Source organism: Pongo abelii, chromosome 7 (assembly GCF_028885655.2).
Source record: "Pongo abelii isolate AG06213 chromosome 7, NHGRI_mPonAbe1-v2.0_pri, whole genome shotgun sequence".
Taxonomy (NCBI): Eukaryota; Metazoa; Chordata; class Mammalia; order Primates; family Hominidae; genus Pongo; species Pongo abelii.
In genome coordinates, this window is record NC_071992.2 from 160,932,132 (window position 1) to 160,954,175 (window position 22,044).

Consider the following 22,044-nt stretch of genomic DNA (forward strand, 5'->3'; position numbering starts at 1 on the left):
GCTATGGAAACGCCCCTGCCTCCCATTACGTGCCCAGGCAGAGCCCACCAGGGAAGCAGCTGTCACTGAGTGACACAGGCCATGAGGGATGCAGTGGCAGGGACAGAGCCAGGGCTGGGCCACCACACACGTCGGGGGAGGGTAGACGAGAGGGGCTCTATGCTGAGAGTCCCAGGAGGGTGGAGAGAATACACAGGGCAGGCCTGGGGGAGCCACCCAAGCAGGAAGGTCAGAGTGCATCTTTATTGTGGGGAGGGGCCCGGCTCCCAAAGTTCTGACACCAAAGACAGACACAAGACAGGCAGCTACAGAGAGTGAGTTGTGTGGATGACCAGGGCCTGTGTGGCGGACAGAGGACCAGGAGCCATCGCCTCAGACTCTGCCCTTCTGTGCAAGCGCTGGCGCCACGGGCTCAGGCATGCAGGAAGCGGTTGAAGGCATTGTAGGCTGACTCCAGGTCGAACAGCATCTGACGCACCTGTGAGTCGTCCAGCTCATCTGACGCCGACATGCCGCTCAGGGTCTGCAGCCTGGGAGTGCAGCACAGGGCATGTGGGGGCAGGCAGGGTCTCAGGGGCACTGGGGGGGCTCTGCCTGGCTGGGAGGGCCTCAGGGGCACTGCGGGGCTCTGCCTGGCTGGGAGGGTCTCAGGGGCACTGCGGGGCTCTGCCTGGCTGGGAGGGCCTCAGGGGCACTGCGGGGGCTCTGCCTGGCTGGGAGGGTCTCAGGGGCACTGCGGGGCTCTGCCTGGCTGGGAGGGTCTCAGGGGCACTGCAGGGCTCTGCCTGGCGGGGAGGGACACCCACCACTGGCTGACCGTCTGGCGGCCCTCAAAGTCGGGCGGGAGGTGGCTCATGCGGTGCATAGTCTCCATCAGCTCTCGCAGATCGGGCTGGATCTGGGACACACACAGCGGCTGGGACCCCGACATCGTCTCCATCCCCTCCTGCCTAGGCCCCCTGCCAGCCCAATGCCTGCACCTCATCCATGGCGCGGATCTCCAGGCGCAGCTTGTCCATGACCGTGATGAAGAGCTGGGGGCGGGTGTGCACATGAGGCTTGCGTGTCCAGGGGTGCGGGAGGCCCCGCAGCTCACAGGCCCCAACCCCTCCTCAGCCACAGCTGTCACTCAGGCCTCCTCACTGCACTCTGTTCCCAAACCCTGCAGGCCTCCTGGGTGAACGAGGTCCTGGCTGCCCAGACAGCTGTGTGGGAACTGGAGGGTGGGCCCACACACTCTCTCCCGAGGCTGGGACCCCGCCAGAACACACCCTGTGCTCATCCCCCCAGCAGGAGTCCAGGTGGCCTGGGGGCCTCCCCACACGCTACCCACCCCTCATTCCTAGTTAAAGGGGTTCCCTTCTGCCCAGCAAGTCAGAGTGCTGCTCAGCTCTGGAGGCCCAGGACTCTATGCTTGTGCCCAGCTGCAGCAGGCAGCCTCAGCCCTCCTAGCCATGCGCCCTGGGGGCTGGGGCGCACCGAGACCACGTCGGCAATGCAGCGGTTGAGGTTGCCCTTGTCGTCCTTGATGGTGATGGGCCGGTCCTCCTTGATCCGCTCCATGGCCAGCGGGCAGTCCAGCTGTGGGGGGCTGACATGGGTGCTGAGGCTCTCAGGATAGCAAGCCCCAGGTGGCCAGAGCCCTCTGGCACCCCATACCCATGCCCGACAGTCCCCGCCCCATGGGGGTGGAAGGACCAGGCACTCACGCGGAACTTGCGGCAGAACTCGTCAATAGAACTGATTTCTGAACCCTGGACCTGCCTGAAAGCAGCTTTGTACTGGACCAGGAGGCGGGAGCAGGCTGCAGTGTACCTAGGGAGAGGTCAGCTGCTGCCCAAGCATGGGACCACCCCACCCAGCTCATCCTGCCCCCCTCGGCTGGTCCAGAGGCAGATCAGCTCCCAGAAAAGGCTAGGCGACAGGAAAAGGCAGGCTGAGCAAGGAGGAGAGGCTGCTAGTAGCTTTCGGGGGTGAGGCCCTGAGCACGTAGTGTGGCTTGTAGCTCAGCTCCAGGTGGAGGCCCCAGCCCCCAACCCCTACCCACCCTCTGAACCACAGCGACCAGCCCTCTGTTCTGATGGCCCCATCCACAGCTCATGGTCCTGTGCGGTGGCCTGTGAGGGTCTTGTCACTTCATTGAACAAAGCCCCCCCAAAACATCCTGGGACATCCCCAAGCTTCTCGACCGTCTTTTAAGGTTGTGTGTGGTGGGGGATGAGGCTGGGGGAGTGGGCCGGATGACACCCCAGGAGCTGCCCCTCTGCCTGCCTCCCTCACCAGCCCCCAGGACTTCCCTGGCTGAGACCCAGGGGCACCTTCCTCACACTGGGTAGGCTCCACACAAGTGGGCGCCTCACAGCCTGACCAGACGCCTGCTGTTGCTGCCTATGGAGCACCCAGGCCCGGTAGGGCAGGAACAGGCCTCCCAGGAAGTGGGCTCTTACTCGCTGGGGGAGACACAGTCCTTGATGTAGGCCTTCTCCAGGGCTTGCATTGTCTTCACCACCGCAAACAGCTCTGCCATGTTGTCGTACCTGAGGACACACCTGTCTATCGGGCCAGGCCCCGGGGTGCCAAGCCTAGAGCCCAGAGCGCTACCCCCTGCCCGGAGGTGCCACTGCGGGAGCTCTGCCCACCTCTCGCTCCATCCTGGAGTGCCTCAGGAGCAGTTCCCCAGCCTGACCCCGCGTCCTCCCACCCCTCAGTTTGGGGGGGTCTGGGGGGCGCTGCCCCAGGGCAGCCAGATGCGCATGGGTGTGTTGGGGCAGCCTGGGCGCCTGGACTTACTTCTCCCGCTCCCGGGCGTTCTTGTACAACTTCACTTCCTGCCGGAGAGAGCAGGCTCTGTGGGCCAGTGCCAACAGGGGCTGCAGGGCCCTGGCGAGGCCACACAGGCATTTGCTGTTGGCCAATGCCGGCCAGGTGGGCACCTGCCACTCACCTCATACAGCTCTGGCTTGTTCCCAGGGGCTGCAAGAGAAGAAAAAGCGCTGGCAGGCTGGCCCCAAAGGGAACCCAAGGGCAGGCTCCAGTCCCAGCCTCCATTTCAGTTCCTCCCTGAGGCCTCCCAGGCTGGGTCCCAAAGAGCCCAGAGGGAGCTGGAGCACAGGGGTTCCAACCTCACCCCTATCAGTGTGTGGGGGGACCTGATGATAACACCTCTGAGAAGCCGGGGGCCGCATGACAGGCCCAGCTCCCCAGCTCCACTGTGTCTCCCTGGCCGAGTCACCTGCACAACAGTGGCCAACTCTGCTTGTGGATCATGATGCAGTGCCAACAAGGCTCACCACACACAGCCTCTCCCCTGAGATTGGTGACACAGGGTGCCCAGGACCCCCACCGTTCTGGCCACACCGAAGCTCATCATCTCTGCCCAGCAGGACCAAGCCGGTTCTGCCTGGAGGTTTCTGAGCCCTCAGTGCTCCTGTGATGAACTATTTAGCCTCTGGCCACTCCCAAGGCTGTACGAGAGCAGGGTCAGATACCTCCCCACCACTGATCCCCAATACCCAATACTGCCCGTCAGCCCCTGCAGCAGGGGCTGAAAGCCTGCGCCCTTCCAGCCACACTCACCTCCTATGCCTGGAGTGGCTGGGATCCCATGAAACATCCTCTAGGCTCTGGGGGGGCCACAGCACTGAGACCTGGGGAGCAGAGCCAGGGCCGACTCAAAGATGGCCCCTAAGCCAGGCACAGTGGCTCACGCCTGTAATCCCAGCACTTTGGGAAGCTGAGGTGAGCGGATCACCTGAGGTCAGGAGTTTGAGACCAGCCTGGACAACATAGTGAAACCCCGTCTCTAGTAAAAATACAAAATTAGCCGGAAGTGGTGGCATACAGCTGTAATCCCAGCTACTCAGGAGGCTGAGGCAGGAGAATCGCTTGAACCCAAGAGGTGAAGGTTTCAATGAGCCAAGATTGAGCCACTGCACTCCAGCCTGGGAGACAGAGCAAGACCCTGTCTCAAAACAAACAAACAAACAAAAAAACCAACAAAAAAAGACAGCCCGTGCCAGGTCCTGAAGAGCCAGGGCTCCATGAAGAGCTCTCCTGAGCTCAATAATGGTGAACATAGAGGGTGCTATGGGGGCTGCCAGGAAAAAGTGAGGTACTGTGGACACTCAGGACAGCGGGGCGGGTGCTGCATTGGAGTGTGGTCCAAGCTGGAGATTGAGGGAGGTGATGAGGGAGGCAGGCAGCTGTTTGATGGCCCAGGAAGAGAGTCTGGGAGTTTGGGGCACAGGAAACAACACACTTAACAGCCCGCCTTTAATTAGGCATGAACTTGGAAGAACCAACTAGCCGAAGATGGAGCTTCTCGAAGGAGGGGGTCCTAGGGCATGAAGATGGAGAGGTGCCCCTAGGTGGGCAGCGAGCTGAGAAATAATGGGAGCGGAGCCCGTGGGAGGGTCTTGCCTAGTACAGAAGCTGGGCCAGCTCCAGACGTTCTCTCTAAGTGGAGCCGTCAGATCCGCCGAGGGATTTGAGATAGGATTAAAATAAAAGAGTTACGAACGACACCCCCGTTTTTGGCCCAATGAGCCGGACAGTAAGGTAAACTCAGACGGAGAAGGGAGGAGGAGCGGGCCTGGCGGGCAGGCGCAGGAAGCTCTCGGTGGAGAGGCCCGGGAGGGCAGCGCTGAGCAGGCTAACTGGGAGTGGACGGTGCTACCGGGGATGGGAGAAGAGCAGAAGGGAGGGAAGGCGGCCCGCGCCGAAGCCCTGGGGCGCCCCAGCCGCGGAAGAGCCGGGAAAGAGCGGCGCCGCTCATGCAGGAAGGAAACGTCTGGGTCAAGCTCTCCGAGGGTCGAGGCCATTTCGAGCCGCGGGGTGGGGACCGAGGCTGCTCGGTAGCCGTCACGCAGCCGCCAGGCAGGAGAGCGCCGAGGAGCCAACCGCCCCAACCACGCAGGGGCTTCTGCCCAACAGCGAAAGCGGACGTTCTGCCACAAGCAAACGTGCAAAACAACCTCGCAGAGTGGACAATGAGCAAGGAAAGCCAATTTCTAGAACATGCCAATAACGTGACTTTTGCGGCGCTCAGCCGAAGCTGTGCGGAGGCCCAGGCGCGCCCGGAGGGTGCCAGGCCCTGAGTCGCCTCTCTCCACTCGGCCCCTTCCCCGCCCACCGGCCGGGCCCCGGGTACCTGGACGGCTCGCGGTCGGGAAGATGGCGCCGGGGGCGGGGCGCGATCAGCGACTCGGCGTTCGCCCCTCATGTCTGCGCCTGCGCGCCTCGGGGAGACCCCTCCCCCTCGGCAGCTCGGCTCTCAGCCCTCACGCCTGGACCGCCAGTGCTTCGGGCCATGCCCCCCAGCCGCGCAGCCCCCGGGACGGAACCGGCGCAGCAGACTCGAAGCCCGGTCTTACCCCGCCCACCCGCCTGCCAGGCAGCCACGGGGAGGGAGGCAGCAGCTTCATTTATTTTATTATTATTTTTTGAGACGGAGTCTCGCTCTGTCGCCCAGGCTGGAGTGCAGGGGCGCAATCTCGGCTGGCTGCAAGCCCCAGCTCCCGGGTTCACGCCATTCTCCAGCCTCAGCCTCCTGAGTAGCTGGTACTACAGGCTCCCGCCACCATGCCCGGCTAATTTTTTGTATTTTTAGTAGAGACGGGGTTTCACTGTGTTAGCCAGGATGGTCTCGATCTCCTGACCTCGTGATCCGCCCGCCTCGGCCTCCCAAAGTGTTGGGATTACAGGCGTGAGCCACCGCGCCCGGCCAGCAGCTTCATTTTTTAGGGGCTTCGGTGAGGGTGGGGAAAGGCGGCGCCGGGGTCAGAGGCGCCGGAAGAAGAGCTTGGAGCCGTGGTCCAGCGTGCACTCGCCGGGGCCCGAACGACTGGGCTGCAGCTGACGCAGGGCGTCCCGGTCCTCAGCGCAGAGGCGTCTGCTGCACAGCTGCAGTTCCCGGAGCTGCGCGGCTATCTTGTCCCACAGGCCCAGGCCCAGGGGACCCTGGACGGCGCAGCCTGCGGAGGGGAAGAGGGCAGACCTCAGCGCTGCGGAGGCCGGCAGCGTCCCGGTGCCCGCGGCAGCCTCCAGGGAACAAACTCGCTTTCCCTGAGGGCCCCAGGGCTGTAGCGAGGGGCAGTGGGCAGAGCTCAGGAGAGGCCCCATGACACTCCAGGAAGGGGTGGGATCATCTGCACAGCCAGCGGTCAGGCAGGAGGAAGGGTGGCTCCCTTCTATACCTCTGACAGTGCCTGATCTCAAAGTCCATGCCTACACGTCAGTCTCCCCACCCGTAAGAAGGACATAATGGGTCTGCTTGCAAATCTGTACATCGTGGGCCTGAATGGATCAAGAGGGCACTAAGCTCAGGAATTCAGGGAGCTGGGTGGGAAGGTACAGATGCCAGGAACCGAGGTGTGGGGAAGGGGTCTCACACCAGCACTCGGGTGCCTTCCTGGAAAAGGCGGCCTGGCCCTGGGAGGTGAAGCGGGGGGCGCAGGAAGAAAGCAGAGCCCCTCCTTGTGCACAGTCACTTACAGCCCTCATCCCCTGGAGGGCAGAGCCTGCCCCAGCCCCAGCGGGGCAAGCCAGGTCATCAAAGCCCCTCCTGGGGTTGTCTTCCAGACAGCTCAGGTTGGGGACTGCCCTGATGTGGCTCAAGAGAGAACAAGCTAAATCAGACCACAGCCTGGGCAGGGTTGTGTCAGAGGAGCCCCTGCCAGGAAGTGGGAGGGTCCCTTTGCAGCTTTCAACACCCTGACCTTGGGCGCCCTTTTCCTGCCAGGGACAACAAGAAAGTCCCTATGGAATGGGGTCTTCCTTACCATAGTCTGCTTTGAAGGTTAGGTTGGAGAGACCAGAGGCAGAGACCCACCTCGCCCCCTAACCCATGGTTTTAGGAGCTGGGATCATGCCCCCTTTCTGTCACTGTCACTCTGCCCCCCGCTGCCCCAGCCTCATGGAGCCCAGCCTTGCTGCCTGGCTGGTAGCAGTGACAGCCCCTTAGGAGGAGGCACCTGGGTCTCAAGCAGGTCCCTGAAAAGGCCGAACATGGCAGGCGTGGCCACCCTACCAGCCCTCACCTGACAGGCCAAGGAAGCTAAGGCCTTGGGGCCGCTTTTGGAGGGTGGACAGGAGCTCTTCCAGGCTGGCACAGCTGATCTCAGGGTTGGCAGACAGATCCAGCGAGATGAGTGAGGGGCACAGAGAGAGACATCTGAGATAATGTGGGAAGAAGTGCAAAGGTTGGCTTCCAGAGAGGCCGTGCCCCAACACTAGGAAAGCTGCCCAGACAAATGCCAGCTCAGGGAGCCTCAGGCCAGGCCCAGGGGCTCTGCCTCAGCCTGGCCCAGCAGCAGGTACCCCTCTAGGGTTGGGGGTCCTTCCCAGGGGTCAGGGCCACAGTGGCTAGCTCTGGGTGTGCCTGGCCCATCTTGGGCTCCTCTTGACACTCCCCAGAGAGCTGACTGAGGCTCCAGGTCATAAGAGCAGTGCCCTCATGTGGGCCGAGGCACAGGAGTGACAAGGACACGCCCGGAGGAGCACTCTCAAGAGCCACAGGCCCATGCTAAGAAAGAAGCCAGAGGGTAGTCTGCCTTCCAGGACAGCCTGAGGCTGGTGGAAACCGAAGGAGCCAGGTCTTGGGATGCGCTGGGGAGGAGGAGCTCGTACCATTTCTGTGGCCCTTCTCCCATAGCCCAGCTCCCTTGGGGTCCAGAGCCATGAGATCAGACCCCCAGGTCAGCAGGCAGCAGGGCAAGGGCGTTACCTGCACAGGTCTCTAACAGCCTTGTCTCCCAGGTGGTTTGCAGACAGGGTCAGGTGGGCTAGAGCACAGCCTTCCTGGACATGAGCAGAGGCCCAAGGGGGCCAAATGGAGTGGCGCACCTGCCCTGCCTGCTTCCCAGCAGATGCACCACATCCAGGGGCCCAGAAAGGAGCAGAGTCCCCCATCAAGTTGGAGATCGGAAGGAAACACCTCTCCTGATGTGGGTCACACTCTGCACGTGATGGTGTGAAAATAATAGGGTCCCAGTTGTGCCTGGAAGACCCCCCAGGAGACAGCATCAGGGGCCCTAGTGTGCCCCTTGGGACCTGCCTGGGGGTGGGCAAGGCCACCCTGGGTCCCGGGTCCTATCTGGTGGGCAGGAATTCACAGCCTGAGACAGGCAGCTGTACAAAAGCATTCCCCCAGCTGTTTTTTATTTCTTTTTTTTTTTGAGACAGAGTCTTGCTCTGTCGCCCAGGGTGAAGTGCAGTGGCGCCATCTCGGCTCACTGCAAGCTCCGCCTCCCGGGTCCATGCCATTCTCCTGCCTGTCTCCCGAGTAGCTGGGACTCCAGGAGCCCATCACCACGCCCGGCTAATTTTTTGTATTTTTTAGTAGAGATGGTGTTTCACCATGTTAGCCAGGATGGTCTTGATCTCCTGACCTCGTGATCCACCCGCCTCGGCCTCCCAAAGTGCTAGGATTACAGCCGTGAGCCACCATGCCCAGCCTGTTTCTTTTTATTTTTTGAGACGGAGTCTCGCTCTGTCGCCCAGGCTGGAGTGCAATGGTGCGATCTTGGCTCACTGCAACCTCTGCCTCCCGGGTTCAACCAATTCTCTGCCTCAGCATCCCGAGTAGCTAGGATTACAAGCACCTGCCACCATGCCTGGGTAATTTTTGTATTTTTACTAGAGACAAGGTTTCACCATGTTGGCCAGGCTGCTTTTGAACTCCTGACCTTCTGATCCACCCGCCTTGGCCTCCCAAAGTACTGGGATTACAGGCGTGAGCCACCGCTCCTGGCCCCCCAGCTGTTTTTTCTAAACCTCCAAACCTCTAACCCTCTCTGCAGAGCCCCTCAGTGAGTGCAGCCAGAATCTGGGGAGAGGTGAGCTCCTCCCAGCAACCCTGGGACCTCTGGCCTCTGAGGCTCAGTATTTTCTGGGTTCTTCCCCACCTCGTACCTTGGCGAGGTATCGGACTACAGGCTCCATGAGGTCTGAGTCACCCTTGCCGGCTGCCACGGAGCTGAGCTCTAGGTGCAGGAGGGTGTGGGCGGGCAGGCTCTGCAGGGTCCTGGCCAGGGCAAGGGCTCCCAGGGCATTGTAGGACAGAGACAGGGTCTTCAGGTGCTCAGCATCTGCACCGGGGCCAGAATCCGTTAGCCCCACGTGGCCACAGCCCTGTTCCCACCCCAAGTTCTGGGCCCAGAACCCTCAGGACCCCTTTGGGGAAACCACTACCACAGTGCTCACGGGGTGGGGTGGCAAGTGCAGAGGCAAAGGCTCTCGCCCAGGTTCTCCCAGCTGGGAGGGCGGGGCCAGACTTCCAAGCTCAGCTGCCCCCAGTTCTGGACACCTTGCCCTCTCCCACCCCACAACCACACGGTCCTGGGCCACATGCCTCTGCACGGTGGGGGTGCCAGGGGAGGGCACTGACCATTGCTGCCCCCCTTACACTCCCCCACCCCTGGATGACACCCAATTCCCAGCCTCTTGGCACTGGGACCCCAGTCTCTGCAGCCTGGGTGGGCTCACAGTGGAACTGCCTCAGGAGAACAGCACTCAGCTGGCGAGCATGGGATGGGGACCACAGGACACTAAGCTGCCTGGACTCTGCTCTCGGTGTGTCCTGCGGGGGTCAGCCTGGCTGGGTGGGCACCAGACGCCCCTCGGAGGCAGACCATGTACCCACACATCCATCTATTGCTCCCAGGCGCCAGGCCCTCCTGGAGAGCCAGGTCTGGCATCCCAGGCCCCTAGACGTTGTTTTGTTTTTTTGAGACGGAGTCTCGCCCTGTTGCCCAGGCTGGAGTGCAGTGGCGCGATCTCGGCCCACTGCAAGCTCCGCTTCCTGGGTTCACACCATTCTGCCTCAGCCTCCCGCGTAGCTGGGACTACAGGCGCCCGCCACCACACCCGGCTAATTTTTTGTATTTTTAGTAGAGATGGGGTTTCACTGTGTTAGCCAGGATGGTCTCGATCTCCTGACCTCGTGATCTGCCCGCCTCGGCCTCCCAAAGTGCTGGGATTACAGGCATGAGCCACTGTGCCCGGCCATTTTTTGTATTTTTATTAGAGACAGGGTTTCTCCATGTTGGTCAGGCTGGTCTCCAACTCCCGACCTCAGGTGATTCGCCCGCCTAGGCCTCCCAAAGTGCTGGGATTACAGGCGTGAGCCACCATGCCCAGCCTAGACATTTTTTTCTTAAGGGATGGGGTCTCACTGTGTGGGCCAGGCTTTCCTGGAACTCTTGGCTCAAGGGATACTCCCGCCTCAGCCTCTCAAGTAGCTGGGACCACAGGTGTTGCCCCTGTGTGCCCAGCCCGGGCCCCCTCTGAAAGTCCTCGAAACCCTCAATGCCCCGGGGCTAGGGAGTGGACAGGGAGTGCCTGGTCAGCTCACCTTGGAAAGCACTACCCAGTGCTGTCTGGTGGCTCAGGAAGAAGCTGGGGCCAAAGCCACAGGCCTGCAGGCGCAGGGTGCTGAGTAAGGGGCAGGCACGCAGGAGGGAGGCCAGGGACTGGCCACAGCCGTCCCCCAGGGGGTTCATGCTTAAGTCCAGCTCCTCCAAACTCTGGAAGACACAGGCTGGCAGTGAGCCTCCAGCAGTCCCACAGACAGGGTCCCCCTTGGGGCTTGGCTTGGCAGTCTCTTCCCCACCTTGCCTGGCATAGCCTATTACAGCCGGGCACTGGCTGGCTCTCCCAACTGCCCTAGACCACCCAGGGACCTGCAGAATGGGAGCCCCGACACCCCGCTGTTGAGGGCCCGCTGCTCCCTGTGCCTATACCTGCAAGGTGGCTTGGCCTGGGAGCCCCATGGCAAGCTGGCGCAGGCCTTCGGGACCCAGGTGATTGGAGGAGAGGTCAAGGAGGGCCAGGCTGGGCATGGTGCCCAGGGCGGCCACCAGCTCAGCCACACACTTGTCCCCCAGCCGATTCCCTGCCAGGCGCAGCTCCCGGAGTGCTGTGTGTAGCTTGAGGGCCCGCAGCAGGGGTGTAAGCTGGGCCTGGTGCAGGGCCAGGGAGCAGGCGCTGAATGAGAGGCCCAAGCCCTGGAGCTCCACAGCCTGCAGCACCTGTTGGTGCTCCCCTGCGGGAGAGATGTGGTGTCACCAGGGTAAGGCTGGCCCTTTCTGCCCTCTGAATCCCAGAGGGCAAACCAGGCAGCCCCTTTTCAACAGCCCCGGGGTCACCCACTGGACACGCTGCAGAGCCCACTCGCACATGCCTGTGGGTCTAGCACTGTGAGGCCCTGGGGGCCGAGGTGGGTCTGCAGCACCCTGAGCTCCACCAGTCACCGCCAGATTCCACACCCTCCCAGGACAAGCTTTCTGGGAAACTTCCCCAGCAGCTCCCAGCCCATGTGAGGCCCTCCTCCTTGGGCTTGACTTTCCAGGCTTTCGGCTGCTTTTTGCCACCTCCCTGTCAGCAGATCATGGGGGCTGAGGACTGTCCTCTCCCTGCCACCCACACATCCAAGTGCAGGACACAGCACCCACCAGGCAGGGGGAGGTGCACCCCGAAACACCCGAGGCCCAGGAACCAACTGGGCTGGTGGAGCCTGTGTGCCCAACCCCCTTGCACGACCTCACCCAGAAACTGCAGCTCTCCTGGCCCTCACCTTGCCCCAGGCTCTGGCAGGCCCTGCGGTAGCGGTCGGTCAACGGGGGCAGGTCCCACGAAGTCACCTCAGCCAACACCTGGAAGGCACCATACCATCATGAGCCACCTGGGGGCTCCCCCAGTTCACCTCGTCATTGCTCTGCAGCCACGAGCCACCCGGGGGCTCCCGGTGCCTGAGGCCCTGGCTACCCCCGCCGCAGCTCACCTCGTCATTGCTCTGCAGCACATCAGGGATGAGGTCCTGTGGGGCCAGCAGGGCCCCCTCTTTCCGTAGGGTGAGCCTGGGCAGCAGCCCGCAGGTCTGGTAGTAGCGCTGGGCCGCCTGCTCGGCCAGCCAGGCCACAGAGTGGGTCTCACTGCTGCAGGGACAGAGGCGCTGCTGCTGCTGCCTGCACACAGCCAGGGTGATGCCCCAGGAACCCGCCATCCCTGCCCAGGGCCAAAAGCCCCCTCAGCTGCTTCTCCCACTCCCAGGTAGCCAGCCCCTCCTCTCCCTGCAGCCCAGCACACCACCAGCCCCTCGGCCATTCCTGGGGGCCACAGGGTCCTCCTGGAACACACCAGGGAGCCCTCGTCACATGCCCCACCCTGACGTGCAAACACAAGCACCCTGGCATGGAGCTCCACAGGTGGGCTGTGGGGTAGGGCAGGCGATGCCTCACCTGTGTGGGACAGGGATGAGGAAGAGATGATCCTGAACTTGAACTCGAACCCGGATGGGAGGGGGCAGGGCCGGACCCTGGCAGGTGAAGGCAGCAGGGCTGAGTCAGAAGCCACAGTGGGCTCCACCCTACACCTGCCTGCCCGGAGTTGGGAGAGGGCTCTGCTCCAGGTCTGCACACCCACCAAGGGCTGGCCTGCTGCAGAGCTGTCCCCACTGGGCTCTGAGACCCTGGCGGTGCTGGGGCTCCCTGGAGGTTCTGAAGCCAGGCTGCTGAGCCCTGCGTTAACCGGCACACTGCAACTCTGCACGCAGGTCAGGTGGACCTGCTTGGCTCGGGCACGGGGCCTGCTCTCCTCACTGTCCGACCCGGAGGTACTACTGCGCCTGTGGTTGTCCCCAGTGCCCCGGGGGCGGGGCCGGCGGCTGCGGGTCAGGGGCGTGTCCTGCTCCAGCCAGTCCTCAGCCAGGCACTCCTTCTCCGGGATGAGCGCTGCCTGGGGGGCGAGGGCTTTGCTCCAGCCCCGTGGTGGGCCAGGCCCCAGCCGGCTCTGAGCACTGCCCACACCCCGGATGGCTGCCTGGTAGGCTGCCCGGCTGGTGCTGGCTGTGGCTGCTTCCCTGTTGCTGGGAGGGCCAGGCGTCCGGGCCGCTACCCGTTGTGCTGTGGCCGAGCACCGAGGCCTCTTCTGGGACGGCCGCGGGGGGCCTGTGCTGTCCTCACCTTCTGAGCTGCTGCTGCTGCTGGCTGGCCCATGCCTGCTCCTCCGAGGCCTGGCCACGGCTGTTGCTGCCTGCCCTGGGGAGACCCTGGCATGGGCCTGAGAAGCCTCTGGGGGTCTAGTGCTATTAGAGGGGGGTTCTGGGCAGGGACTCAAAGGAGGAGAGGTCTCGGGGTCAAACAGAAGGCTGCTTGGGGTGCGGAAGGCCTGGGAGCTGTGGGGATCTGTGGGAGAGAGAATCCGTGTTGAGGCAGGGGCCCAGCACCTCCCGCTCCACCTGTGATGGAGCATCTCCCGAAATCAGGGCCCGGGGACTCTCAGGGTAGGCGCAGCAACCCCAGGGACAAGGGAGGCCCTGCTTGCCTTGGCCCGAGGCAGCCGCCTGGAGGAGCATCTCCATGGCCCTGGCCTTCTGCCGCGTCTCCAGGTCCAGGTCCCTGCGGTACAGCTTCACCCACTGCTGCAGCGTCTCCAGCGGGCTGAGGCCCTGTGTGGCATCAGTTGAGCAGGGGCACGGCAGCCCCCATAACCTCGCCCTTGACCTCCTCACCAGGCTCACCTTTCGAGTGCGGAGGGTGACGGACGCCCCCCGTTCAAGCAGCAGCTCAGCCACCTCAAAGTGGCCACAGTTGAGGGCATCGTGCAGGGGGGTGATGCCTTCGCAGCCCTGGCCACCCGGGTCGTCCACTGCGGCCCCGTGGTCCAGCAGGAAGCGGACAATTTCTGCAGACCAGGAGACATGAGCCCAGCTCCTGACGCCCCGCCAGGACTGACTCTTCACCCCACGTGTCCACCAAGGTGCGCCAGGCTCCTTCTGTCCCTTGCTCACCTAGATGCCCGTAGTTGCAGGCCTCGTGCAGAGGCGTCCAGCCACAGTAGTCCCGAGGGTTCAGGGGGTGGCCCTGTGACCAAGGACAGGAAGGAGCCTGGCCCTGTGTACCTTACAGCCTGGCCCCAGCCCCGTGAGCTCTGCAGCCTGAGCTGGGCCCAGGGCCTCAGTCTTAGAGCCCAGAGCAAGTCCGCGGCCCTGCCCTCTCCTCCTCCGGCCTAGGTGTCATCAGTGAAGGACATGCTTCCCCCTGAGACAGATGGACCAGCCACAGCATATCCTCCAGCCTCTGTACCTGCCCAGTCCTCTTGTGGGGAGACAGTGCACCCAGTCGCAGAGGCATGAGGCAGGCGGGGCGGGACGGTGCCTAGGTCTCAGCCCATGGGCTAGCCCCCATCCTGGCCAGGCTGACCAACTCAGCTGCAACACAGATGCATACCACACAGCGGGTACCCCATTTTTTTAAGACCAGCCAGGCTGGTCTCAAGCTCCTGACCTCGTGATATGCCCACCTCGGCCTCCCAAAGTGCTGGGATTACAGGTGTGAACCACCGCGCCCGGCCTAGGCACCCCATTTTTTTGTGTTTTTTTTTGAGACAGAGTCTCGCTCTGTCACCCAGGCTGGAGTGCAGCGGCGTGATTTCATCTCACTGCAACCTCCGCCTCCCAGGTTCAAGCGATTCTCCTGCTTCAGCCTCCCGAGTAGCTGGGACTACAGGTGTATGCCACCATACCCAGCTAATTTTTTTGTATTTTTAGTAGAGACAGGGTTTCACCATGTTAGCCAGACTGGTCTCAAACTCCTGACCTCAGGCAGTCTGCCCGCCTCAGCCTCCCAAAGTGCTAGGATTATAGGCAAAAGCCACTGTACCCGGCCTGTGGCTTTTCTTCTGAGACAGGGTCTTGCTCTGTCACACAGGTTGGAATGAGGTGGCAAGATCATGGCTCACTGCAGCCTCCACCTCCTAGGCTCAAGCAACCCTCCCACCTCAACCTCCAGAGTAGCTGAGACTATAGGCACACGCCACCACATCCAGCTAATTTTTAAATTTCTTGTAGTGACAAGGTCTTGCCAGGTTGCCCAGGCTGGTCTCGAACTCCTAGGCTCATGTGATCTGCTTGCCTTGGCATCCCAAAGTGCTGGGATTACCGGCATAAGCCACCCTGCTCAGCCTCCGCTTTTTAAATTTTTTTGAAACAGGGTCTCACTCTGTTGCCCAGGCTGGAGTGCAGTGGCAGAATCACGACTCCTGGAGCCTCAACCTCCCAGGATCAAGTGATCCTCCTGCCTCTAGGACCACAGGCAAGTGCCACCATGCTTGCTAAGGGGCCTCATTTTGAAGATGAGGAAGTTGAGAGTTAGAGAGATCAGGGGATCCGGCACAAACGCACAGCTCCTCCATGCCGAGCATCCCGTCCCATGTCCCAGAGCAGGGCCCACCTGCCTCACAAGGTCCTGGACGCGGCGCAGCTGGCCCTCAATGCAGGCTCGGTGCAGCAGGGTCTCCCCCATGTCGTTTCGCCGGTTCCACTGTGGGCACAGCCAACCCAGCACAGGGCAGGGGCGTGAGGACCTGGCAGGGCTGCTGAGCGGGGTGGGTGGGGGCAGGGCGCTGTCCTTACCTTGCTCCCCTTCCGCCGGCCCAGGCGGCCCTGCAGCTCCTCGTCCTCCTCCAGCTGCGGGGTCAGGCCATCAGCATCATCCTCTGGAACAGAGCCAAGCCCACTCCAGGTGAGTCTGTGGAAGGGGAAGGTTAGCAGCCCCCACCCTGCTGCAAGCTCCCCAAACTCCCAGATACAAAGGAGCCAGAGACGGGAGGGCTGAGCTCTGAGGCTGCTGGGCTCTGGGGGCTCCTCAGCAATGGTCCCAGCACTGCCTCCACGTCTACCTGACCCTGCTGGGACCCTGCTCCTGCCCACCATCCCTCTACCCACTTGAGACACACCCCTGAGCTTCCTGCCCTAACCCACGCCTGGTCCTCCCTCAGAAGGCCTGCCCAAGGCCCCATCCATCCGTGCGCCAGCCACTCATCCCCACACCCAGGCCGGCTTGTGAGCCAGTCTTCCTCCATCCCACGCCTTATCCACCCCCATCTCCTGAGCTGTGTCATCAGGCCAGGTCAGCCCTGGAGCCTGGGTGTCCTGCACCTTGCAGCCTCCACCCTGCCTAGGCAGCAGACACACCTACCTCCGTCCCTGCTCTGGGTGACCCCTCGTCACTACGCCCTTCACACCCTGCCAGCTGCCTCTGGGTCTTTCCCCAGCTCCTCACTGTGCCCACCAGCTGAGCAGCATTCCCCAAAATTCTAGATCTTGATCCACCTCCCCCCAGCAACCAATCTGGCAAGGCCCCAACTTCCCACAGCTGCCTGGCCACTCAGGGTTCTAACGACACCCTCGGGTTCAAAGCTGAAGTCACAGCCTTCCCTGGAACACCCCACAACAGGCCTCACGGACAGGCTCCTGCCACCCACCACTCAGTCAGAAACCAGCCCCCCGGCTACCCGCTAATCGCGCTCTCAGCCCTCTCTCCCTGCACCATGGCCAAGATGGCTTCAGTCCAGGCCCCGCTCCAGCCAGTCCCTCATGCCTGCCCTCCATGCAGCTGATGTCGCCGGCCTCTGGAGGAAACCCAAGCCTGCTCTGGAGGGTTTCAAGAAGGTGCTCAGCTCTTGCAGAGGCACCCGCGGCTCTTCAAAGTGCACCGTCTCACCCCCAGCCCCAGATGGCACAAGCGTCTCTAACGGAACCATGCCCCAGCTGACACTCACTCGGCTCCCAACCACTGTCTCCTCCAGCAGGCCAAGGCCTGCCCCAGGCTCCCTGCGGGTCACCACCTTCTCTGTCCACTTCCGGGAAAGCACTGGCCGTCCTGCCTGCCTGTGGCTGTTCCTGCTACAAGCCCTGAGCAGCCTCCACAGCAGCACAGCACACCCCTCTCCAGTCCGGCCCAGAGCAGGCCCAGGGAAATGCGAGGTGCCGCTGGCCCTCACCGCTCTCCGAGAGCTCCACCTCGCCAGCCTCCAGGGCTTCGCTCTCCGCTGTGGCTGCCGCCTCCTCCGCCTCCTCCTCCTCATCTTCACCCTCAGCTACGCCGAGCTCCCGTAGTCTGGTTTCGGTGTCAGGGGCCTCCTGGGGCTGCAGCCGCAGCTGCACGGTATGGAGATGCTGCAAGACCTGCCTCTGAGGAGCAGAGGGATGCTCAGCTCAGGACTGGGGGCTGTGGACACAGAGAAAGATGGGGATGGGGGACAAGGGGCAGGCAGGCTGCAACGAAGCCGGGCTCATTGGGGAGCCGGTGTGGGTGGGATGGGCTCTTGCACCTGCAGCTGGGGACGCTGGGCATGCTGGGCACAGCTGAGCGCCTTCTGGAAGCACGGGGCCAGCAGCTCGTAGGCATCACCGGCCTCCTCGCGGGACAGTGCGATGTTCAGCCAGGTCTTGGCCTCCTGGAGCAGGAGGAAGGACGGGGTCGGGGGCTGCCGCTCTCCGCGTCCAATGGGCCCCAGTCAAGCTTCCCCGGCTGCCCACACGAAATGGGAGCCCAGCCTCCCAGCTGCCGAGGGTGGATGGTCCTAGGAAGGAGCTGCCCGTCCAGTAAGGACGCCTGTCCATGGCCACCCTGAGAATAGCAGTCGTGAGGCAGAGACATGGGTGAACCTGCATTCAGGCGGGGAGCAAGGGTTTCACCTCCAGCACGTTGCCGCTGCGCAGCCTCAGTTCCTCCTCGTAGTGGCGCACGGCCCCATGGTGGTCCTTCATGTCACCCAGTGTGGTGGCCAGGGACACGTGGATAATGGCCCGCTCGGCACCTGGTCTGTCCAGCAGCTCAGCGAAACGCAGCTGGGGGCAGGCAGTGCCAGTGAGGCCGGGGACTGCCACCCTGGCCAGGCCTCATCAACCTCACTGGCCCTTCCCTCCCACCCAGCCGGGGCCACACACCTGCTTCTGGTAAGCCTCAGCTGCCCTGGGAAAGTCTCCTGCCTTGGAGAAGAGGTCCCCTAGCTGCTCACAGATGGCCATGGCGCCCTGAGGGTCACTGCCCTCGGCCTCTTCCAGCTGTTGCTGCAGCCGGACCACTGCCAGCACTGCCAGGAAGAGGTTCATGCAGGGGGGGGTAGCACAGGGGGTCCTGACCCCAACTCTACCACCTGCAAGCTGTGAGCCCTGTGGTGGCCCCCCCACCCTCTCCACACCTCTGCCTGCCTGTTGGTTTGGGGGTTAATAGCAGGGTCTATCTTGGGGACTGGTCTCAAGGGTCACAAGAACTAACACACTTAAAAACTCGGGGCCAGGCGCAGTGGCTCACGCCTGTAATCTTAGGACTTTGGGAGGCCGAGGCAGGCAGATCATGAGGTCAGGAGATCAAGACCATCCTGGCTAACATGATGAAACCTCGTCTCTACTAAAAATACAAAAAATTAGCCAGGCATGGTGGCAGGCACCTGTAGTCCCAGCTACTCAGGAGGCTGAGGCAAGAGAATGGCATGAACCCTGGAAGCGAAGCTTGCAGTGAGCCAAGGTCGTGCCACTGCACTCCAGCCTGGGCGACAGAGCGAGACTCCGTCTCAAGGAAAAAAAAAAAAACAGCACGGATGGTGCCTGGCTCAAAGCAAGGGCTGACTGCTGCCAACCTCCAATGGCGGTCTCGGCCATCAGCACTCCTGGACCACACGCATGCCACCTCCTCTCCCACCCCGGGAGGCTAGGGGAACAACTACTGTCTCCAGTTTGCCAATGAAGATGGTGGCTGCGAAATAAAAGCCCAGCTGGTCTCCTGGCCGCCCTTTCATTGCCCCTGACACAGTGTGTTGAGCTCAGAGAAAAAAGGGGGTCTTCTCCTGTCAGGAAGTAGGGGTACCTGCCCTTCTTGCTGAAGCTGCTGCCTCCAAGGACAGGTGCTCAGGCCTCCTCTGTGAGGGAGAGAGCCCTGTACACACCTGGCGGGGACTCCACCCCGCCCCCAGGCTCACCCCTGCACACACCTCCCAGGGCCCCATTCGGAGCCCCAGGCTCACCGTGCTGGAGGTTCTGACAGATGGCTGCCCTCTGCACAGGCTTCTGGGAGCCCAGCCTGTAGGCCTTCTTCAGGGCTCGCTTGGCAGCCAAAAAGTCTCCCAGGTCTTGGAGGACCTGGAGAGCAAAGGACAGCAAGGTTTTTGCAGAATCCCCAAGGCCCGAGTCTCCGGAAGCCTGAGCTCGGAGCCACGCACAGCGGGTACCTGTGCGATGGCCACGCAGCACTCGCTCTCCATGAACCGCTTCCTCATGGTGTGCGCACACTCCCGGGCACCCTCCAAGCAGCGCATAGCCTGGGAGTGCTGGCCCGCGCGCCAGTGGACGGTGCCCAGGTTGTAGCGGGCGCGGAATAGGTCCTCGTAAAGGTGGTTCTGCCTGCAGAGGGGTGACGACCACTGAGCGCCCAGGAGCGTCCAGCCGTGACAGCTGCTGATGCCACACGGGACCCAGCCCTGCCATGCTATGGTCTCAGGGCCCTAACCATGCCTGGCCTTCCCCCAGTGTGCAGCACAGGTGTGAGAGGTGGGGGAATGAGGCCCAGCCAGACTGCTCTCTCAGCAGGACCCTGGGAAAAATACTCCCCTAACTACTTCCTCCAGGAACAAGGGACTCCACTCCCTCCTGGGGCGGGGCAGGGCCTTACTCCGCAAGGAAGATGCTCTTCCTGAAGTAATCGTTGCACAGGGCTGTCTGCTGCAGGCTCTCAAAGGTGAGGCCCAGGTTGAGGTAGAGGCGGGTCCTCATCTCATTCAGCTCTCCCTGGGCCAGTGTCCCTGGAAGATGCCCCCCAAACACTCAGCCACTTCCTCCCCACATGGGGTTTCCAGCTTTGAGCCCCATTTGGGGCCTGTGCCGCGCCTCTCCTACCCCCTCCCTCCTCCCGAGGTGGGTGCAAGGGTCCTGCTACAGATGGAGCACAGAGTGGATAAAGAGATGACATCTCCAGGGGAAAGATTGAGGGGGGCATGCACCCCTCACACAAGAGCCCTGCAAAGGGAGGGCCCCAGAAGACGGGATCACCCAAGGAGGCTGCGGGGGTGCTGGGCTGCAGCCTCTTCGGCCCGCAGTTCAGGAGGCAGAAAACGCGGAGGGGCCGGCCCACCCTCCAGCTCCTCATCCACAAAAGCCAAGCTCTTCTCAAAGGCAGCCTGTGCCTGCAGCAAAGCATCCCTCGACTGGCAGTGGTCATAGATGTCCAGGTGGGTGCGGCCGATGGTGGCCCAGGCCCTCTGCAGCTCCGTGTGGTTGCGCAGGGAATGTGCCAGCTCCAGGTACTGGTGCTGGTGCTGAGTGCGGAAGGAAGTCACTGCTGTGAGCCGACTCCGCCTCAAGCAAACCGGCACTGCCAGATTCCCAGAGACCCTGTTCTTGCTAAGGAAAGATCCTGCTCCCCTTAACCCCCACAGAGCAAGCCAAGGTCAGACACGTGACTCTCCTCTGCATGCCAAGGGCTGTCTGTGGTGACAGTGGCTTCACGCTGTATGCAGATAACGCTGTCACGTCGGGAGGGGCGGCTGGGAGTTGGCGGGCGGTTGCAGTCCTGCCCCCAGCAGCCAGGATCAGGGAGAGCTTTTGGGGTGGGGCCTGACCACCCCCAACACAAATACAGCTAAAATAACATTCAGTAATGGTTTCTGGTGCCAGGAAACCTACTCCTGCCCCAGTCCCAGGAAAGGCTGTGGGGTCCCCACCGGAGGACTGGCCCGGGGCGGTGAAGGCAAGGCTGCGTCAGGCCAGGTGTCCTCTCCAGCCCGAGGCTCCTGATGGCGAAGACCAGGCCTCCCTCCTCAGAAAAGGGCTCCAAACAGAGGCCGACCGGGGTGGGCGAGGCCAGTGAGGGCGTCCGCACCTGCAAGGCAGCCGGGTAGTCCTCCATCTCGGCCAGGCGCTCTCCGATCTTGCGGTGGGCCACGGCACAGCCCAGGGGGTCGTCAGCGCGCTCCCGGAGCTGCAGCTCCTGCCAGTGCTGCTCCAGAGCCTCGGCGTAGCGGCCTAGGCGGGGGCACAGCACGGCCTGGCAGGCGTCGCGGGTGCGAGGGCGGCCCTGGGGCGGCGTCTGCGGGCAGAGCCCGTCGCCCCCCGGCCCCCGACCCCGGCCCGGGCCCGGGCCCCAGCCCCCAGCCCCGCCCCCGGCCCCGGCCCTGCCTCCCGCCTCCTGGTCCCGGCGCTCACCATGGCCGGCCAGGAGCTCCCCCAGCTGGTGGCACAGCGCGGCCTCCTCGCGCCGCTGCCCGGCCCTCTGCGCCCTGGCTTTCGCCTTGCTCAGCTCTGTGGGAAGAAGAGGAGGGCTGGGACTCCGCGGCGGGGTCCGGGGCCGGGGCCGAGTCCCAAGCCCTCCCCAGCCTCCGCGCCCCCGCGCCCCCGAAGGAAGGGGCCCCCGAGGGACTTACGGCGAAGCTCGCGCTCCAGGCTCATGCTCCGGTCGCCGCGGGATCCGGACTTCCCGCGCTGCGCCGCGGCCCCGCCTCTCGCCGCCGACACGCAGGCCCCGCCCCTAGACGGCGGCGGCGGGCGCGGGGTATTTTGGGAAGTACGGTCGGCCCGCCCGCGGTATCCTCGGAGCTCTCGTGCGGGAGGAGCTGGGGCGGGGAGGCGGCGACAACTGGGGCGTCCGACCCGAGGGGCCGTCTTCCCGGATACCGGGTTGGCCCGCGCGTGGAGCCCTCTGCCCGGCCCGGGGAGTACCTGGTGGGGACCCCGTTCCTCCTCGCAGGCGGCGGGGACGCGGGAGGCCGGGGGCCCGGAGCCAGCCCGTCCGGGGTCGCAGCGCGCCCTGGGTGGGGTCTTCTGGGCTGCAGCCCCCGTGCCGCTCGCGCCTCTCATGGTGGACGAGCCGTGCCGCCGCCCCAATTCCTCCCGAAATTCACACACACAGCCTGCTCACAGGCGCAACTATTAAAAACGAACGTAGTGTCCAGACAGACTGACGATAAATTCACGAGCATTTGGCTGTGGGGACGTAATAAGGCGTCAGGCGCACTCCCCCTCCACAGAACGCAGCTGGGTCACATTTGGGGACTCGGCCCCAAGGACTGTTTTGGGAGGGGAATGTGTTTTCCATAGTGAACAAGTACTGTTTCAGCAACGGGTATGCCAGCTGTATTCTCGGAAGAGTCAGTGAACCTGTGCTTAAGCTGCAGAAGTAGCCCGGGCACAGTGGCCCGTACTGTAATCCAAGCGCTATGGGAGGCCCAGTCAGGAGGATCGCTTGAGCCTAGCAGTTCGAGACCAGCCTGGGC

At 63.0% G+C, this 22,044-nt stretch overlaps 2 protein-coding genes across 7 annotated transcripts; both read right to left on the reverse strand.

Annotated features, from left to right (window-relative positions):
- Positions 1–224: 224 nt before the first annotated feature.
- VPS28 (VPS28 subunit of ESCRT-I) lies at positions 225–5,972 on the reverse strand. 2 transcript variants are annotated; one of them, XM_024251166.3, is made up of 10 exons: positions 5,150–5,972; positions 3,577–3,647; positions 2,945–2,973; positions 2,791–2,828; positions 2,448–2,537; positions 1,710–1,815; positions 1,480–1,581; positions 981–1,034; positions 807–898; positions 225–530 (listed from the first exon to the last, which is right to left on the reverse strand). In XM_024251166.3, exons 2-10 carry the CDS (start codon positions 3,611–3,613, stop codon positions 413–415), a joined length of 666 nt encoding a protein of 221 aa, XP_024106934.2. In that variant the 5' UTR covers positions 3,614–3,647; positions 5,150–5,972; the 3' UTR covers positions 225–412. The 2 variants fall into 2 exon arrangements, with proteins under 2 accessions (XP_024106934.2, XP_024106935.2); XM_024251167.3 differs by lacking the exon at positions 1,480–1,581 and having other exon boundaries at positions 5,150–5,254.
- On the reverse strand, positions 5,414–21,737 carry TONSL (tonsoku like, DNA repair protein). 5 transcript variants are annotated; one of them, XM_024251168.3, is made up of 26 exons: positions 21,196–21,737; positions 20,978–21,073; positions 20,655–20,797; positions 19,908–20,091; positions 19,449–19,578; positions 19,009–19,180; positions 18,805–18,919; positions 17,729–17,874; positions 17,477–17,629; positions 17,110–17,235; positions 16,780–16,969; positions 15,410–15,492; positions 15,228–15,317; positions 13,787–13,859; positions 13,517–13,680; positions 13,321–13,444; positions 12,421–13,181; positions 12,237–12,313; positions 11,780–11,933; positions 11,573–11,651; positions 10,740–11,041; positions 10,352–10,523; positions 8,911–9,086; positions 7,724–7,797; positions 7,038–7,171; positions 5,414–5,972 (listed from the first exon to the last, which is right to left on the reverse strand). In XM_024251168.3, exons 1-26 carry the CDS (start codon positions 21,626–21,628, stop codon positions 5,779–5,781), a joined length of 4,545 nt encoding a protein of 1,514 aa, XP_024106936.2. In that variant the 5' UTR covers positions 21,629–21,737; the 3' UTR covers positions 5,414–5,778. The 5 variants fall into 5 exon arrangements, with proteins under 5 accessions (XP_024106936.2, XP_054375257.2, XP_063583040.1 ...); XM_054519282.2 differs by having other exon boundaries at positions 7,038–7,111; positions 21,196–21,287; XM_063726970.1 differs by lacking the exon at positions 15,228–15,317 and having other exon boundaries at positions 21,196–21,295.
- Positions 21,738–22,044: the final 307 nt, after the last annotated feature.

What these genes read in the sequence shown, in the direction of transcription:
- VPS28 (XM_024251166.3), bottom strand. Translation starts at nt 3,613, where the DNA reads ATGTTTCATGGGATCCCAGCCACTCCAGGCATAGGAG. An exon ending in AGCCACTCCAGGCATAGGAG is followed by an intron (nt 2,974 to 3,576) that starts GTGAGTGTGGCT and finishes CTTCTCTTGCAG; the next exon opens with CCCCTGGGAACAAGCCAGAG. An exon ending in AGTTCTGCCGCAAGTTCCGC is followed by an intron (nt 1,582 to 1,709) that starts GTGAGTGCCTGG and finishes AGCCCCCCACAG; the next exon opens with CTGGACTGCCCGCTGGCCAT.
- TONSL (XM_024251168.3), bottom strand. Translation starts at nt 21,628, where the DNA reads ATGAGAGGCGCGAGCGGCACGGGGGCTGCAGCCCAGAAGACCCCACCC. An exon ending in ACTACCCGGCTGCCTTGCAG is followed by an intron (nt 20,092 to 20,654) that starts GTGCGGACGCCC and finishes TTCCGCACTCAG; the next exon opens with CACCAGCACCAGTACCTGGA. An exon ending in GGCGGCTGCCTCGGGCCAAG is followed by an intron (nt 13,182 to 13,320) that starts GCAAGCAGGGCC and finishes TCTCTCCCACAG; the next exon opens with ATCCCCACAGCTCCCAGGCC.